This window comes from Scyliorhinus canicula, chromosome 8, assembly GCF_902713615.1.
Source record: "Scyliorhinus canicula chromosome 8, sScyCan1.1, whole genome shotgun sequence".
In the NCBI taxonomy this organism is placed as follows: Eukaryota; Metazoa; Chordata; class Chondrichthyes; order Carcharhiniformes; family Scyliorhinidae; genus Scyliorhinus; species Scyliorhinus canicula.
This window is the reverse complement of record NC_052153.1, coordinates 192470992-192490238: the sequence shown is the minus strand read 5'-3', so window position 1 is coordinate 192490238 and position 19247 is coordinate 192470992. Positions and strand designations below refer to the sequence as shown.

The 19247-nt window shown below is 50.4% G+C and overlaps 1 protein-coding gene across 3 annotated transcripts in view; it reads right to left on the bottom strand.

Annotated features, from left to right (window-relative positions):
• Positions 1–19247, bottom strand: part of LOC119970772 (pikachurin) — a 179106-nt gene that overhangs the window by 116020 nt on the left and 43839 nt on the right. For all 3 annotated transcript variants that reach the window (XM_038805930.1, XM_038805928.1, XM_038805929.1), the window contains exons 5-6: positions 17210–17327; positions 12936–13071 (exon numbers count right to left, since the gene is read on the bottom strand). In XM_038805930.1, coding sequence (XP_038661858.1) covers positions 12936–13071; positions 17210–17327 — 254 coding nt within the window. The remainder of the gene's footprint in view (positions 1–12935; positions 13072–17209; positions 17328–19247) is intronic.

Sequence of the window (19247 nt, the reverse complement as noted above, 5' to 3'; positions counted from 1 at the left end):
TGAGGGTGTGTGTGTGAGTATGCCCGAGTGAGGGTGTGTGTGTGAGGGTGTGTGTGTGAGGGTGTGTGTGTGAGTATGCCCGAGTGAGGGTGTGTGTGTGAGGGTGTGTGTGTGAGGGGGTGTGTGTGCGGGGGTGTGTGTGAGTATGCCCGAGTGAGGGTGTGTGTGTGAGGGTGTGTGTGTGTGAGTGAGGATGTGTGTGTGAGGGGGTGTGTGTGAGGGGGTGTGTGTGAGGGGGTGTGTGAGTATGCCCGAGTGAGGGTGTGTGTGTGAGGGTGTGTGTGTGAGGGTGTGTGTGTGAGGGTGTGTGTGTGAGGGGGTGTGTGTGAGTATGCCCGAGTGAGGGTGTGTGTGTGAGGGTGTGTGTGTGAGGGTGTGTGTGTGAGGGTGTGTGTGTGAGGGGGTGTGTGTGAGTATGCCCGAGTGAGGGTGTGTGTGTGAGGGGGTGTGTGTGTGAGTGAGGGTGTGTGTGTGAGGGGGTGTGTGTGAGGGGGGGGTGTGAGGGGGTGTGTGAGTATGCCCGAGTGAGGGTGTGTGTGTGAGGGTGTGTGTGAGGTGTGTGTGTGAGTATGCCCGAGTGAGGGGGGAGGGTAGGGGTGAAGGGAAGCAGGAAAAGGCGAGCGTTAGCGACCAGCACGATCCACTGACACCAATCTGTCAGCTTTGTTTAATGCCCCAATGAGGGAAATTTATTGGAAGCAAATGACACACAGATGGTTGAAAGAATTAAACATTTAAGCAGCAAGTCAATAATCTGGTAACCAACCCCTCCCCTCCCCCGCCCCTCCTTGTCTCCAGGCTGCACGCAGTGAAGTTGAGACTAGGAGACTCCCCTATGTGGGCCCGCCACATGCCGAGAACTGAGAGGCTTTCTGGCCCAACCCGCGATCGAGTCAACATGTTGTCCGAACTGACATGGATTCCTCCTGTAAACCTCCCTCACTTGATGAATTCAGCAGTCCTGTCACTCCATCTCATAAAGGTATAGGACTTCGGAACAGCAGTAGGCCATTCGGCCCATCAAGTCTGTTCCGTCATCCAATAAGACCATGGCTGACCTGATTGTAGCCTTAACTCCAATCTCCTTTCCACATCTCAGAACCCTTGACTCCCTTATCAATTTGCCAAGATCTTTGAAGATAAGCAATTTATCATGGCCAATCCACCTAACCTGCACATCTTTGAACTGTGGGAGGAAACCGGAGCACCCGGAGGAAACCCACGCAGACACGGGGAGAAGGTGCAGACTCTGCACAGAGAGTGACCCAAGCCGGGAATCGAACCTGGGACCCTGGCGCTGTGAAGCAACCGTGCTGACCACTGTGCTACCGGGCTGCCCAGTAGAGAATCACATGTTTCCTTAGGTGGGTGTGTGGGGGACAATGGAGTGTCGAATTTTAGGTGTTAAAACCATAGGCGAGGCGAGTTCAAAGTGCAATTACTCAATTCACACTTACATGACAAAAGTCTGGTCCAAGCCAGTCATAGATAGAAGGAGGTCAAAAGGGAATGGTGGGACGTTAGAAGCCAGTTAGTTTCTCAGAGTTGAGAAGGGGACAACAGCTGATAAGCAGTTACGGCCATAGCTCTTCCCAGCTGGAAAACAGAACTCTCCCGGAGCACAGAATTCCAGGCTCCAAGCGCTTAGCGCTTGTTTGAAAACCTCGTGGAAACAATACTCTGATCCAAAGAAAAGTTGTCTGAACAGCAGGATAACCCGTGGGTGGTAACTATTTGCTGGGTTTACCTCACAGAGTTATACTACATGGGATGCTGATTTGGGACAAGGGAATTACACAGATTAATGACCTTCTGAGAAAAAACAAAAATTCTCCTCCTCCGAGCCTTAAAGGGATTTTCAAACTGTGTGTCCCTGTTCTAGTCTCCCCAATAACAGGAAACATCCACCCTCAACCACACCGTCAAGCTCCTTCAGGTTCTTAGATGTTTCAAGAAGATCCCCTCTCATCCGTCTAAATGTCAGTGGGCCGATGAATGGCAGGTGAGTTTAATTTAAATAAATGTGAGGTGCTGCATTTCGGTGGACCGAATCGGGGCAAGACCTACTCAATTAATGGTAGGGTGTCGGGGAAGAACAAAGAGATCTAGGGGTACAGGTTCATAGTTCCGTGAAGGTGGAGTTGCAAGTGGACAGGGTGGTGAAGAAGGCATTCAGCAGGCTGGGTTTCATTGGTCAGAATATTGAATACAGGAGTTGGGACATCTTATTGAAGTTGTACAGGACATTGGTAAGGCCACACATGGAATACTGTGTTCAGTTCTGGTCACCCTATTATAAGGATATTGTTAAACTAGAAAGAGTGCAGAAGAGATTTACGAAGATGCTACCGGGACTTGATGACTTGAGTTATAAGGAGAGGCTGGATAGACTGAGACTTTTTTCCCTGGAGTGTAGGAGGCTTAGGGGCGATCTTATAGAGATCTATAAAATAATAAGGGGCATAGATAAGGTAGATAGTCAACATCTTTTCCCAAAGGTAGGGGAGTCTAAAACTAGAGGGCATAGGTTTAAGGTGAGAGGGGAGAGATACAAAAGGGTCCAGAGGGGCAATTCTTTCACGCAGAGGGTGGTGAGTGTCAGGAACCAGCTGCCAGAGGCAGGGTAGAGGTGGGTGCAATTTTGTCTTTTAAAAAGCATTTAGACAGTTATATGGGTAAGATGGATATAGAGGGGTACGGGCCAATGTGGGCAATTGGGACTAACTTAGTGAACTCCTCAGCATCTGGAGGATGCAGTGTTGTCTCAGGGCGTTCCACACAATGATGCTTGGCGGCTGTTAGTAGCTGGCCAAATGTAAACACAAAATCCTGAGTTGTAGAGGGTTTTACTGATCTGCGTTGGGACAGTAAACGAGGGCTGGTTAGGGGGAGACCAGTCACGACTGACCCCCTCACGGTGATGAGACCCCCGTGAACTGGGCTGTTTAGCACACAGTTAAATCGCTGGCTTTGAAAGCAGACCAAGCAGGCCAGCAGCACGGTTCGATTCCCGTAACAGCCTCCCCGAACAGGCGCCGGAATGTGGCGACTAGAGGCTTTTCACAGTAACTTCATTTGAAGCCTACTCGTGACAATAAGCGATTAAAAAAAAAAAAACTGCACCCAGGATGGCCAAAGAAACCAGACTGGCCTGGAATCCCCTTGATTCCTCACGCGGACGGTCTGGTGGGAAATGCAGAAGGAAAAATTGTCCGTGGGACTCTACTCCTCTGCTGGAATGGTGGTAGATCAAGGGATATCTGGACCACAAAGGATTGTGGGTATTGTAGCCGCCATTATCGATTGATTGACGTGCTGGGCAAGAGGTGATGGTTAGAGTGCACACGGCGGGAGGTCATATTCCCAGAATAAGGTTGAAACAGAGTTGCTCACCCTACCTCTGTTAATCAGAGGACATCAGGTTCGACTGGAGCAGTGATGCCTCCGTGGAGGATCAGCCGAGCGTTCACTGTCTTTAGGTGACACAAGGAGATATCTGGAGCATTTCCCATCAGTGGGGGAGTGGGGAAGGGAGGGCAGCAGGGTGGGGAGAGAGGACGAATGCTCTGTTATATGTAGGGAAGAGCAGGAGGAGGAGGGGATGGGAAAGAAAGGTGGGTGGATCGGGAGATGTGGCAGAGTTTACAACTCGGCATTCCCCGTGTGCAAGTAATCAAGGAACAGCTTCTCCCTGGGGAAGGGACTCGGAGAGTTTCCTTCTGGGAATTCCATCCCACTCCACATACAGTCACAGAAGGAAGTGGGGGGGGTGGAAATCCCAGGCCAGATCCAACCTGCTCCCCACCCTCACCATCACACATCCTGAAACATTCTATTAACCCCTTCAGTGCTGCTCAACTCTTCAGTGACAGGGAGACCTTCCTAAGCAGGACAATAAAACTGCACTCATCACCCCCCTCCCCCCCCCCTCCCCCCTCCATCTCCCTCCTCCCTTGCCTTGCGTTCCGCCCACACTTCCTTCAGGCAAAGTCACAGAATATTATGAAAAAATGAAATGAAAATGAAAATCACTTATTGTCACAAGTAGGCTTCAAATGAAGTTACTGCGAAAAGCCCCTAGTCACCACATTCCGGCACCTGTCAGGGGAGGCTGGTACGGGGATTGAACCGTGCTGCTGGTCTGCCTTGGTCTGCTTTAAAAGCCAGCTCTTTAGCCCTGTGCTAAACCAGCCCCTGGTTACAGTGCAGAAGACACCCTTCAGCCCATCGAGCCTGCCCCACCACATGAAAGGCTCTGACCTGCCCACCTAATCCCCCTTGCCAGCACTGGGCCCATAGCCGTGAATGTTAAGATGTGTCAAGTGCTCATCCAGGTACTTTTTAAAGGATGTGAGGCAACCCGCCTCTCCCACCCTCCCAGGCCGTGCGTTCCAGACCCTCACTTCCCTCTGGGTAAAAAGATTTTTCCTCAAATCCCCCCGAAACCTCCCACCCCTCACCTTGAGCTTGTGACCCCCTCGTAACTGACCCTTCAACTGCGGGGAACAGCTGCTCCCTATCCACCCTGTCCATGCCCCTCAGAATCTTGTCCACCTCGATCAGGTCACCCCTCAGTCTCCCCTGCTCCAGAGAAAATAACCCAAGCCGATCCAACCTCTCTTCGTAACTGAAATGTTCCATCCCCGGCAACATCCTGGTGAATCTCCTCTGCACCCCCTCCAGTGCAATCACATCCTTCCTATAATGTGGTGACCAGAACTGCACACAGTGCTCCAGCTGTGGCCTCACCAATGTTCTGTACAACCCCAACATGGCCTCCCTGCCTTTGTAATCTAGGTCCCGATTGATAAAGGCGAGTGTCCTATATCCCTTCTTCCCCACCCTATTAACCTGCCCTTCAGCCTTCAGAGATCTATGGGCAAACACGCCAATGTCCCTTTGTTCCTCAGGGCTTCCCAGTGTGGTGCCATTCATTGAATATTTCCTTGTCAAATTGCTCCTTCCAAAGTGTAACACCTCACTCCTTTCAGGGTTAAATTCCATCTGCCACTTATCTTCCCAGTAAGGATCATAGAATCATAGAATTTATAGTGCAGAAGGAGGCCATTCAGCCCATCGAGTCTGCACCGGCTCTTGGAAAGAGCACCCTACCCAAGGTCAACAACTCCACCCTATCCCCATAACCCAGTAACCCCACCCAACACTAAGGGCAATTTTGGACACTAAGGGCAATTTATCATGGCCAATCCACCTAACCTGCACATCTTTGGACTGTGGGAGGAAACCGGAGCACCCGGAGGAAACCCACGCAGACACGGGGAGGACGTGCAGCCTTACAACACCAGGTTAAAGTCCAACCGGTTTGTTTCAAATCACCAGCTTTCATCAGGTAAGACTTCTTACTGTGCTCACCCCAGTCCAACGCCGGCATCTCCACATCATGACTTATCTTCCCATTTAGCCATCCCATCTATAATTTTCCTGTAACCCAGGCCACTCAACCTCACTGTGAACCACCCGACCAATCTTTGTGTCATCCACAAACGTACTGATCCTACACCCCCACATAGCCATTTGTGTGGTTTATATAAATGACAAATAATAGAGGGCCCAGCACAGATCCCTGTGGTGCCCCACTGGACACTGGCCTCCAGACACCATAACAACTATCTTTCATCATCCTCTGTCTCCCAAAACTAAGCCCATTTTGAATCCACCTTATCAAATTACTCTGTATCCCATCTGCATTTACCTTCTTTATAAGTCAGCACGGTAGCACAAGTGGATAGCACTGTGGCTTCACAGCTCCAGGGCCCCAGGTTCGATTCCCCGCTGGGTCACTGTCTGTGTGGAGTCTGCACGTACCCACCGTGTCTGCATGGGTTGCCCCCGGGAGCTCCGGTTTCCTCCCACAGTCCAAAGACGTGCAGGTTAGGTGGATTGGCCAGGCTAAATTGCCCTTAGTGACCAAAAAGGTTAGGAGGGGTTATTGGGTTATGGGGATAGGGTGGAAGGGGGGCTTAAGTGGGTCAGTGCAGACTCGATGGGCCGAATGGCCTCCTTCTGCACTGTATGATCTATGTTCTAAGTCTCCCATGTGGGACCTTGCCAAAGGCTTTGCTGAAATCAATGTAAACTACATCAACCGCACCACCTTCATCTACACACCTGGTCACATGCTCAAAATATCAATCAAATTTGTTAGGCATGACCTCCCTCTGACAAAGCCATGCTGACAATTCCTGATCAAAACTTGCCTCTCCAAATGGAGATAGATTCTCCTCTTCAGTATTTTCTCCAATAGTTTCCCCACCAGTGACGTGAGACTCACTGGTCTGTAAGGGGCTGTCCCCTTTTAATTTCTTAAGCTCTACCCACAAAAGTTTCACTTGATGTTGCCTCAAAGATATCATCCCCTTATTGCAGCAACTGACTCCTTAAGACCAAAAGACATAGGAGCAGAATTAGGCCACTCGGCCCATCGAGTCTGCTCCGCCATTCAACCATGGTTGATATTTTTCTCATCCCCATTCTCCTGCCTTCTCCCCATAACCCCGGATCCCCTTATTAATCGAAAACCTATCTATCTCTGTCTTAAAGACACTCAGTGATTTGGCCTCCACAGCCTTCTGCGGCAAAGAGTTCCACAGATTCATCATCCTCTGGCTGAAAAAAATCCTCCTCATCTCTGTTTTAAAGGATCGGCCTTTTAATCTGAGATGGTGTCCTCTGGTTCTAGTTTTTCCTACAAGTGGAAACATCCTCTCCACATCCACTCTATCCAGGCCTCGCAGTATCTTGTAAGTTTCAATAAGATCCCCTCGCATCCTTCTAAACTCCAAAGAATACAGACCCAGAGTCCTCAACCGTTCCTCATACGTTCCTCATACGACAAGCTCTTCATTCCCGGGATCATTCTTGTGAACCTCCCTCTAGACCCTTTCCAAGGCCCCAGCACATCCTTCCTCAGATACGGGGCCCAAAACTGCTCACAATACTCCAAATGGGTCTGGCCAGAGCCTTATACAGCCTCAGAAGTACATCCCTGGTCTTGTATTCTAGCCCTCTCGACATGAATGCTAACATTGCATTTGTCTTCCTAACTGCTGACTGAACCTGCACGTTAACCTTTAGAGAATCGTGAACAAGGGCACCCAAGTCCCTTTGTGCTTCTGCTTTCCGAAGCATTTCCCCATTTAGAAAATAGTCTATGCCTAAATTCCTCCTTCCATAGTGCATAACCTCACACTTTTCCACATAGTATTCCATCTGCCGCCACTTTGCCCACTCTCCTAGCCTGTCCAAATCCTTCTGCAGCCCCCCTTGCTTCCTCGATACTACCTGTCCCTCTACAGATCTTTGTATCTTCTGCAAACCTAGCAACAGGGCCTTCAGTTCCTTCTTCCAGATCATTGATGTATATTGTGAAAAGTTGTGGTCCCAGCACCGACCCCTGAGGCACACCGCTAGTCACCGGCTGCCAACCTGTAAAAGACTCCTTTATCCCCACTCTCTGCCTTCTGCCAGTCAGCCAATCCTCTATCCATGCCAGGATCTCACCCTGAACACCATGGGCTCTTAACCTATTTAACAGTCTCCTGTAGGGGACTTGTCAAAGGCCTTCTGGAAATCTAAATAAATCACGTCCACTGGTTCTCCTTTGTCTAACTTCCTTGTTACCTCCTCAAAGAACTCTAAAAGATTTGTCAGACATGACCTCCCTTTGACAAAGCCGTGCTAACTCAGTCCTATTTTACCATGCACTTCCAAGTACTTCGCAATCTCATCTTTAATAACAGACTCTAAAATCTTACCAATGACCGAAGTCAGGCTATCCGGCCAAGAATTTCATCACCAATCCAGGGGCTGGTTTAGCTCACTGGGCTAAATCTCTGGCTTTTAAAGCAGACCAAGCAGGCCAACAGCACGGTTCGATTCCCGTACCAGCCTCCCCGGACAGGTGCCGGAATGTGGCGACTAGCGGCTTTTCACAGTAACTTAATTGAAGCCTACTCGTGACAATAAGCGATTTTCATTTCATTTCAATGCCTCCACAATTTCCTCAGCTACCTCCTTCAGAACCCTGGGGTGTAGTCCATCCGGTCCAGGTGACTAATCCACCTTCAGACCTTTCAGTTTCCCTAGAACCTTCTTCTTAGTAATGGTCACTGCACTCACCTCTGCCCCCTGGATCTCCTGGAGCTCTGGCATCCCACTGGTGTCTTCCACTGTGAAGACTGATACAAAGTAACTATTTAGTTTGCCTGCCATTTCTTTCTTTCCTATTATTACTTCTCCAGCCACATTTTCCAGTGGTCCAATGCCTATTTTTGCCTCTCTCTTACTTTTATATATTGAAAAAATCTCTTCCTATCTTCCTTTACATTACCAGCTACCTTGCACTCATACGTCATCTTCTCCCCCCCTTATTGCTTTTTTAGTTGTCCTCTGCTCCCTTTTAAAGGCTTCCCAATCCTCTGGTTTCCCACTAATCCTTGCCACTTTGTATGCTTTTTCTTCAGCCACTATGCTGTCCTTGACATCCCTCGTTAGCCATGGATGCCTTGTCCTCCCCTTAGCATGTTTCCTCCTCCTTGGGATGAATTTCTGTTGTGCCTCCCTAATAACCCCCCAAATCCCCTGCCATTGCTGTCCCACTGTCTTCCCTGCTTGGCTCCTTCTCCAATCAACTCTGGCCAGCTCCTCCCTCATGTCTTTGTAGTTACCCTTATTGAATTGTAATACCGTTACACCTGATTGCAGCTTCTCCCTCTCAAACTGCAGGGTAAATTCTATCATATTGTGGTCACTGCTCCCTAAGGGTTCCTTCACCTTAAGATCCCTAATCCAGTCTGCCTCATTACACATCACCAAATCCAGAATTGCCTGTTCCCTAGTAGGCTCTGTCACAAGCTGCTCCAAAAAAACATCTCTTAGACATTCCACAAATTCCATTTCTTGGGATCCACAACCAACCTGATTTTCCCAGTCCACCTGCATTTTGAAGTCCCCCATGATTATTGTAATGTTGCCTTTTTTACACGCCTTTTCTTTCTCCTGATTTATTTTCTGCCCCACATCCTGACTACTGCTAGGGGGGCCTGTACATTACTCCCATCAGGGTCTTTCTACCTTTGCGATTCCTCAACTCTACCCACAGAGCTTCTATGCCTTCTGATCCTATATCGCTCCTTGCTATCGATTTAACTTCATTCCCACTAACAATGCAACCCCGCCCCTTTTGCCCATCTGCCTGTCCTTTTGATAGAACATATATCCTTGGATATTTAGATCCCAGCCCTGATCCGATTGCAGCCACGTCTCTGTGATGCCCACAACAGCGTACCGGCCAATTTCAATTTGCTCAACAAGCTAATTTACCTTGTTCCGTACACTGCACGCATTTAGGTACAAAACCCTCAATCCTGCATTGGCCACCTCCCCTTTCACACTCTCCTCAGTCACTGTACCCTGTCCTGTGGCCCTTTTTGATTTTTGACTATGGCCTCTCTGCTTTTCACTTTCCCCCTTACTGCTTTTTGTTTCTGGTCCCGTTTTACTTCCCCCCGATTTCCTACATTGGATCCTATCACCCGCCACATTAGTTTAAACCCTCCCCAACAGCTCTAGAAAACACCCCCCCACCACCACCCCAGGACATCGGTTGCAGTCCTGCTCAGGTGCAGACCGTCTGGCTTGTACTGGTTCCACCTCCCCCAGAACCGGTTCCAATGCCCCAGGAATTTGAATCCCTCCCTCATGCACCATCTCTCGAGCCACGCATTCATCCGATCTATCCTGACATTCCTACTCTGACTAGCTCGTGGCACTGGTAGCAATCCTGAGATTACTACCTTTGAGGTCCTACTTTTTAGTTTAACTCCTAACTCCTTGAATTCAGCTTGTAGGACACCATCCCGTTTTTTACCTATATCGTTGGTGCCTATGTGCACCACGACACCTGGCTGTTTAACGCACCCCCCCCTCCCCCCCCTCCAGAATGTACTGCAGCCGCTCCGAGACATCCTTGACCCTTGCACCAGGGAGGCAACATACCATCCTGGGGTCTTGTTTGCGTCCGCAGAACCGCCTGTCTATTCCCCTTACGACTGAGTCCCCGATCACTATAGCCCTGCCATTCTTCTTCCTGCCCTCCTGCGCAACAGAGCCAGCCATGGTGCCATGAACCTGGCTGCTGCTGCCTTCCCCTGGTGAGCCATCTCCCTCAACAGTATCCAAAGCGGAATATCTGTTTTGCAGGGAGATGACCGCAGGGGACACCGGCACTGCCTTCCTATCTTGCTCTGTCATTTGGTCACCCATTTTCTATCTCCCTCAGTAAGCTTCACCTGCAGTGTGACCAACTCGCTAAACGTGCTATCCACGACGTCCTCAGCATCGCGGATGCTCCAAAGTGAGTCCATCCGCAGCTCCAGAGCCGACGGGCGGTCCAACAGGAGCTGCAACTGGACACACTTCTTGCACGTGAAAGAGCCAGGGACCGTGGACGTGTCCCTGAGCTCCCACATCGCACACGAGGAGCATGACACGGGCCTGGGATCTCCTGCCATGTCTTAAACCTTAGGTTAATTTATACAACTACAATTTCAAAAAACGAAAGAAAAAATAAATAAATATACAAATGAAAAGAATAACTACTCGCCAGTCGCTTACCAGGGATAAAAGCACCCCTTCCCCACCCAGCTTCGAATTCGCACCTAGCTTCAAATTCCCAAACTGACTCTTCGCTGTGTCACACTCCGAGCTGTGCCTTCTCTAGCTTACTGGCCGGTCGAAAACAACCCCCGATTTTCAGCACTTAGTCCAGAGCCTTGTGTGTCTTGGCATCGCAAGTGCATATCTAAATACTTCTTAAATGTTATTGAAGGGTCTCGGCCTCCACCACCTTTTCAAGCAGCAAGTTCCAGACTCCTCTGTGCAAAGGGCAGTCAGTTAGCTGGGGTGGTGGTGAGGGGCGTATGATTGGACAGGCCAGTTAGATCCACACCAGAGATTGGGGTGGTGTGGGGTAGGGATCTATTGAATTGTTTTAATGATCTCACAACAGAGATGGGATGGATGGTGATGGTGAGGACATTCCATCAATGAGACAGTGTAACTCTGACCCAGAGTGGGACTAACACCCTTGCTGGCGGGGGTGGGGTGGGGTGGGAGTTTAAACTAATTCGGCAGGGGGAGATGACGCAGACTTTTAGCAGAATAGGGGCACAGCATAACAGAAAAACAAACAATCAGGTCAGAGGGAATACAGCAGGAGTAAGTTTCAAGGGAGTAAGACAAGGCGGATACTTTAATCCCAGGAGTATTCCAGGTAAAACGGATGAGTTAAGGGTGAGGATTGACATGTGGAATTGTGATGTAGGAGCATCACGGAGACGTGGTTGAGGGAGGGGCAGGATTGGCAGCTCAACATCACTGGATACAGAATCTTCAGGTGAGACAGAGGAGGGGGTAAAAGAGGAGGAGGCATTTCATTATTAGCTGACTGTTCTTGGGTGACACATAGAATCATAGAACCATTACAGTGCAGAAGGAGGCCTTTCAGCCCATCGATTCTGCACTGACCCTTCAAAAGAGCACAGTACCTAGGCCCAATCTCCCACCCTATCCCCGTAACCCGACACAACTGTTGGACACTTTGGTTCAATTTAACGTGGCCAATCCACCTAGCCTGCATATCATTGGACTGTGGAAGGAAACCGGAGCACCCGGACGAAACCCACGCACACACGGGGAGAACGTGCAGACTCCGCACAGACAGTGAGCCAAGCCGGAATCGAACCTGGGACCCTGGAGCTGTGAAGCAATTGTGCTAACCACCGGAGGTCGGAATTGAACCTGGGTCCTTGGCGCTGTGAGGCAGCACTTCCGCCCCACCTTTGAAAATGTGGAGGGCAATTTGGAGAAGATTTGAATTTGGAGGAGGTCTCAAGGGCCCATAAGGTTACGTGCACGCAGTTTTCTGGAGGCCAGGAGGCTGGGGCCTAACAGTTTTTCGGGAGGGGGGGATCCTGAGGCGGTTCAACACTGGGAACAAAACTCGTTCATGGTCGAACATTCCTGGCGGCCAATGTCGGGGTATCCAAGCATGTCGGGACGATTTTTCCTTTGAAGAAAAAGGCATTTCTTTTGGGTTGTGAGGAATTGTGTTGATTCCCTTTTGTAGGGACAGCAGGAAGCGGAGATGGGGGAATGGGGGAGGGGTAGTGGGTGGTGCGAGGTGAAAGGGGAGCTCATTATAAACAGTGAGTGGTGTCTGGCTGCCCGCTACTGCCTGACCAGAGGGCAGTGTTGCTTTGTGTTGGACTCGCGGTGTCTGGTAATAGAGCTCTCCCAGTCAAGAAACCACAATGGCCTCTCTCAGAGAATCTTCCCCTAGTCAGGGCAGATTTAAAAGGGCTTGAATCGAATCAGTCAGTTCCTGAATAAACCATCGCCTGTGCGCATGCAGGCCCCAATTTATTACTCCGAGGGTCAGATAATGTGCCTTAACCGAAACATTCTTCGGCAATGAAGGTTCCATTGTGCATTAACCGCCCCAGGACAATAGGCCACAATCTTAAAATCAGAGCGAGGCCTTTTGAGACGTCAAGGAACATTTCTTCATGCAAAAGAGGAGCAGACATTTTGGACAGCCTATCTGAAAAAAAGCTGCTGGTGCTGCGGGGAGGGGGGTGGAGGAGGGGGGAGGGGGGGGGGGGGGGCGGGGGGGGTCAGTTGAAAATGTAAAAAACTGAGATTGATGGATTTTTGTCGGCTGATGGGATGGCGGGCTGAGGATCCAAGGGAGGTGGGTGGAGTTAAAATGCAAATCAGTGGTGGTCTGATTGAGAGGCGGCACGGTTCCGAGGGGCTGAGTGGCCTCCTCCTGTTCCTCTGCCCCCTCAGGTCAGGCGACTGTCCGGTTAACCATCTCCTCGGACTCCCCTGCAACTCCAGTTACCGGAACTCACCGGGTATATTCCACGGCGTAATACTGCGGCGGCAAACTCCCCGCCCTTGGCCCTGGTTTCCATGACAACGCCACCTCCGCGTCGGACAAGGCCGCAGCCTCGGGTCTAGACGGGGCATCGGGTGGCGAGCACTGCTCTGTGGAAATAGGAATGGGCAAATAATCCATCAACATTCTCCACAGCTCAGCCAAGTGCACAGCTTTAATTGACAACTGTTGGCGCCCCAGGCCAATGAGTTTCCACTTCAAGGCCATTCGTGTTTACCCCTTTGCATCCATTAAGGACAGTAGTGACAGCACAAATCTCAGGAGAATGGAGATGATTGGCTCATCCTCTCCCGTTAGCCACGACTGGAGACCACACTGGTGTAAATTATTTGCATTGTGTACGATCCCCTCGAGGTGACTGTGGTGGGAAAGAGAGTGTTGTCCATCTCCTTGTGGAATGTGCTTTGCAGAGAAGGTCTGGAGAGAGATACATATAGATACATAGAACATACAGTGCAGAAGGAGGCCATTCGGCCCATCGAGTCTGCACCGACCCACTTAAGCCCTCACTTCCACCCTATCCCCGTAACCCCAATAACCCATCCTAACCTTTTTTGGCCACTAAGGGCAATTTATCATGGCCAATCCACCTAATCTGCACGTCTTCGGACTGTGGGAGGACACCGGAGCACCCGGAGGAAACCCACGCAGACACGGGGGAGGACGTGCAGACTCCGCAGAGGCAGTGACCCAATGGGGAATCGAACCTGGGACCCTGGCGCTGTGAAACCACAGTGCGAATCACTGTGCTGCCCCTCAAGGTGAGGTGGTATTTGCTGAGGTTTATCCAGCGCAGCCTCCGTGACGCAGGACTCTGTGCTCTGCGGGCTGTTCCCTGGGACGCTCGCCGAGACCAACATCAGCTGTTGCCGGAGGATCATCAACTCGGAGAAAGACGCTCTTTGACCTGCCCGAAACCGGTGGGTCTTCCAGCGCAAAGAGTTGTCCCTCGCCGAGTGTTGCCAACGGGCACATTCCAAAGCCCAGGGTTACATGCTGAGGGACGCATTAAACCCTGCAGGCATGGCAGAGGTACAATGGGGGAGGGTGACTGACTCTGACCTTTCAGCCACCATGAACTATGGGGCTGGGAATTGTACAGAATCTCCTCAGGCTGAGTGTGTACAGTGAATATTACATGCATCACAATTGTATTGAAGCAACTTAGAGAGCAACTTGTAAACAACAATGTAAACAACTTAAATACCTTTGCACCTTTTGTAATGACCATTCTCAAATGTCTGTAATGTTTCTTTGACTGTATTGAAGCACCTCAGAGTGCAACATGATGTATGTAGAGATCCTGAATATGATTGCACTGTGCATGACGGCCACTTTGAAATGTTTGTAATGTTCTCTCAGATATTTTACAAATAAAGTATCTTTTGCAAACAAACTGTTGTACATTCTCGGTCTTTTGGCTGAGATCAGGTGTCAGATCAAACTCAAGGTGCGGTGCGACGTTGTTTCTTGTCAGCTTGAATACTGTTTGTCTCTCTTGTGGAGACTTTGAGTTGGGTTCAGTTTGAACTTGAGTTGGTTTTTGGAGCAAGCAATGAGATGGGTTAAGGGCTTGCCCCGTCCACTCTGGCCACTGGCTTTGTAACTCCGAGAAAGGAATAAAATGTATATTTTTTGAACAGCGGCCATCTTTCAGATCAGATATGAAACCAAGGCCCAGTCTACCCTCTCAGGTGCAAGTTAAAGATCTCATGGCCACTGCTTTGAAGAAAGGAGATCTCGTGGTGCGGTGGGTAGTCTCTAGGTTGGCCTACCCAGTCCCCAATCTCCAAAAGGACGGCAGGTTTGTGGCCTCGCAATACAGGTTAATTGTAAACCGTAATCCTTCTGATCTGCCCATGGTGGGAGTGGTAACTGCAACTCAACAGTCCGCCCACCCCCGCCCACCCCCCGTGTCCCGTTCCCCCCTCATGTTGTTAATTCTTACCATGGACTCTGTTTCCAAACCTCCTCCCCCCTCACTTTGAGGGGCAGGGAGTGACATTTTGAGAGACAGATTCTCTGGTACTTATCACATTGCCTTTGTGTTGAGATCTTTGGGTCCACAGGTTAGCTGTCGCGTTTCCTGCATTACAACAGTGACTACACTTTGAGTGCACCATTGCCCGGGAAGCATCCTGTCGTTGTGAAAGACACGACATAAATGCACATCCTTTTTCGAAAGAATCTTGTTTTTTGTCAAGGAAATGTTGCTGTACTGTTGCCAATGAGTTTCTGATGCTGAAGTTTGTCAAGACCGTTTTTATTTAGACCCAATTACTGCAGAATCTTTCTCATGCTCTCCCAGAGCCGATTTTGTCCATGAACCCCCCCCTGTTCCCTCAACTCTTGCGCACACAAAACTGCTGACCTCCCAACTACCCCCCTGGTCCCCATGTTGACCAATAGAATTGATGCTTCTCATTCTTCAGGTTTCTCACCTGCTTTAAACTGCTGTCATAGAATCACGACAGTGCAGAAGGAGGCCATTCGGCCCATCGAGTCTGCACCGACCCTCTGAAAGAGCACCCCACCGAGGCCCTCAACCCCACCCTAACCCCGTAACCCAGTAACCCTACCTAGCCATTTGGACACAAAGGGGTAATTTATCATGGCCAATCCACCTAACCTGCACATCTTTGGGCTGTGGGAGGAAACCGGAGCACCCGGAGGAAACCCACGCAGACACGGGGAGAATGTGCAGGCTCCGCACAGACAGTCACCCCTGGCCTGAATTGAACCCGGGTCTCTGGCGCTCTGAGGCAGCAGTGCTAACCATTGTGCCGCCGTACCACCCTCCTCTTCCACGTCCATCATCATCTCTTATTACCTCCGCGTCACCACGTCTCCCGTTCCTCTGCAGTTCTTGAACGTGTCACCTCCCAGATCCGGAACCGTCGTTTCTGGAACTATGTTTCAATTCCACCAGTCAGATTTTCTGCCCCGCTTTTCAGAGCCACAAATGACACCCTGCGTGACTCGTGATGAATGGCTATGATTGTCCACCTTAGAAACTCTGTGTTGCTGGTCATGGGTTCTGTGGGTCTAGGCAGGTGTTTCCGGGAAGTGGGATCGGTCCCTGGACTCGAGATCGCTGGCATTCCTTTCTCAGGCTGCTTTTCCGGGCCTCCTCTGGCCGTCGGATGTCCTCGAAGAATTGTGTCCCTTCAATCAAGAGGTTCCTCCGAGTAGGTATCTTCTGAGCAAGGGTTCCCAGGCATTGATGTCTATGTTGCATTTCTTGAGGTTGAAGCGCTTCCTTTGTCCTCCTCTTGTTCTGGAGCCTTCCTTGAGCTGGGGTATGAAGATTTGCTTTGGCCGTCGGGACTCTGACATCCTAAGTACATAGCCGGCCCAGCGGAGTTGGTTCTCCTTGCTCCTTCAAGGACACTGATATTAGAACGCCTGTTCTCCTAGCTGATGGGGAGAATCCATCTCAGACAGCATTAATGGTAGCTCTCCAGTGCCTTGAGGAGAAGTCTGTACATAGCCCAAGTTTCTGAGCTGCGTAGAAGAGTTGGGAGGACGTCCACCTTGTACATGAGGTTCTTGGTACCAGCACAGATGTCACGGTCATCAAAGACTCTCGTCCTGAGGAGTCTGAAGGAGGCGCTCGTGGATTGGATATGATGGTCGATCCCCGCATCGACACCAGCCTCAGAGGAGAGGTGGCTTCCCAGTAATGTTCTACGTTTGGTAAGGTTTCTCCATTGATCTTGATGGGACGGGATGTTCGATCTTGCCCTGGTAAAGGACTGGAGTTTTCTTGAGGTTGAGGCCGATTCTTTGACAGGCTTCCACAAAGGTGTCAAGCGTGGCTTGGAGATTCTCTTCTGAGAGAGTGGAGATGGCGATGTCATTCCCATACTGAAGTTCCACGAACGATGTCAGTGTCATTTTCTTCTTGGATTTCAACCGGTTGAGGTTGAAAGTTTTCCCGCCCATGCTGTAGACGATGTTCACTCCATCACGAAGCTAGTTCGTGACAAGGTGAAGAATGTGGCGCTGAGGATGGAGAATAGGATGGTGATAACGACACCTCCCTGAATGACTCCAGAGGGGAACGGATTAGAATGTAACACATGGGGCAAGACAAAGAAGGATTGGAGATGGTTTGTGGGATGCAAAGTGCAGCTGAGCTGATACCATGAGGGTAAGGGAGATATGTCAATATCAGTCGTTACTTGGCTAGTTCCTGCACAGTTAATTCTACGTTTCAGTTCCTACCTTGAGAGATGGTTGTCACTTCGATTGGAGCGCTTGGCCTCCCAAGCCCGGCCATGCCACGAGCTTTCACTGACACGCGGAACCTTGTGCCTGGCTTCAGACCCCTGACAACCAACTCCTGGGGAGACAAATAGAACAGACTCAACACAGCATTCAGATATCACGCACCGAAATACACCCGGGTATCACACACTGAAATACACCCGGGTATCACACACCGAAATACACCCGGGTATCACGCACCGAAATACACCCGGGTATCACACACCGAAATACACCCGTGTATCACACACCGAAATACACCCGGGTATCACACACCGAAATACTCCCGGGTATCACACACCGAAATACACCCGGGTATCACACACCGAAATACACCCGGGTATCTCACATCGAAATACACCCGTGTATCACACACCAAAATACTCCCAGGTATCACGCACCGAAATACACCCGGGTATCACACACCAAAATACACCCGGGTATCACACACCGAAATACATCCGGGTATCACACACCGAAATACAGCCGGATATCACACACCGAAATACACCCGGGTATCACACACCGAAATACACCCGGGTATCACGCACCGAAATACACCCGGGTATCACGCACCGAAATACACCTGGGTATCACGCACCGAAATACACCCGGGTATCACGCACCGAAATACACCCGGGTATCACACACCGAAATACACCCGGGTATCACGCACCGAAATACACCCGGGTATCACGCACCGAAATACACCCGGGTATCACACACCGAAATACACCCGGGTATCACACACCGAAATACACCCGGGTATCACACACCGAAATACACCCGTGTATCACACACCGAAATACTCCCGGGTATCACACACCGAAATACACCCGGGTATCACGCACCGAAATACACCCGGGTATCACACACCGAAATACACCCGGGTATCACGCACCGAAATACACCCGGGTATCACGCACCGAAATACACCCGGGTATCACGCACCGAAATACACCCGGGTATCACGCACCGAAATACACCCGGGTATCACGCACCGAAATACACCCGGGTATCACGCACCGAAATACACCTGGGTATCACACACCGAAATACACCCGGGTATCACGCACCGAAATACACCCGGGTATCACACACCGAAATACACCCGGGTATCACGCACCGAAATACACCCGGGTATCACACACCGAAATACACCCGGGTATCACACACCGAAATACACCCGGGTATCACGCACCGAAATACACCCGGGTATCACGCACTGAAATACACCCGGGTATCACACACCGAAATACACCCGGGTATCACGCACCGAAATACACCCGGATATCACACACCGAAATACACGCGGGTATCACACACCGAAATACACCCGGGTATCACGCACCGAAATACACGCGGGTATCACGCACTGAAATACACCCGGGTATCACGCACTGAAATACACCCGGGTATCACACTCCGAAATACACCCGGGTATCACGCACCGAAATACACCCGGGTATCACGCACCGAAATACACCCGGGTATCACGCACCGAAATACACCCGGGTATCACGCACCGAAATACACCCGGGTATCACGCACCGAAATACACCTGGGTATCACACACCGAAATACACCCGGGTATCACGCACCGAAATACACCCAGGTATCACACACCGAAATACACCCGGGTATCACGCACCGAAATACACCCGGGTATCACACACCGAAATACACCCGGGTATCACACACCGAAATACACCCGGGTATCACGCACCGAAATACACCCGGGTATCACGCACTGAAATACACCCGGGTATCACACACCGAAATACACCCGGGTATCACGCACCGAAATACACCCGGATATCACACACCGAAATACACGCGGGTATCACACACCGAAATACACCCGGGTATCACGCACCGAAATACACGCGGGTATCACGCACTGAAATACACCCGGGTATCACGCACTGAAATACACCCGGGTATCACACTCCGAAATACAGCCGGATATCACACACCGAAATACACCCGGGTATCA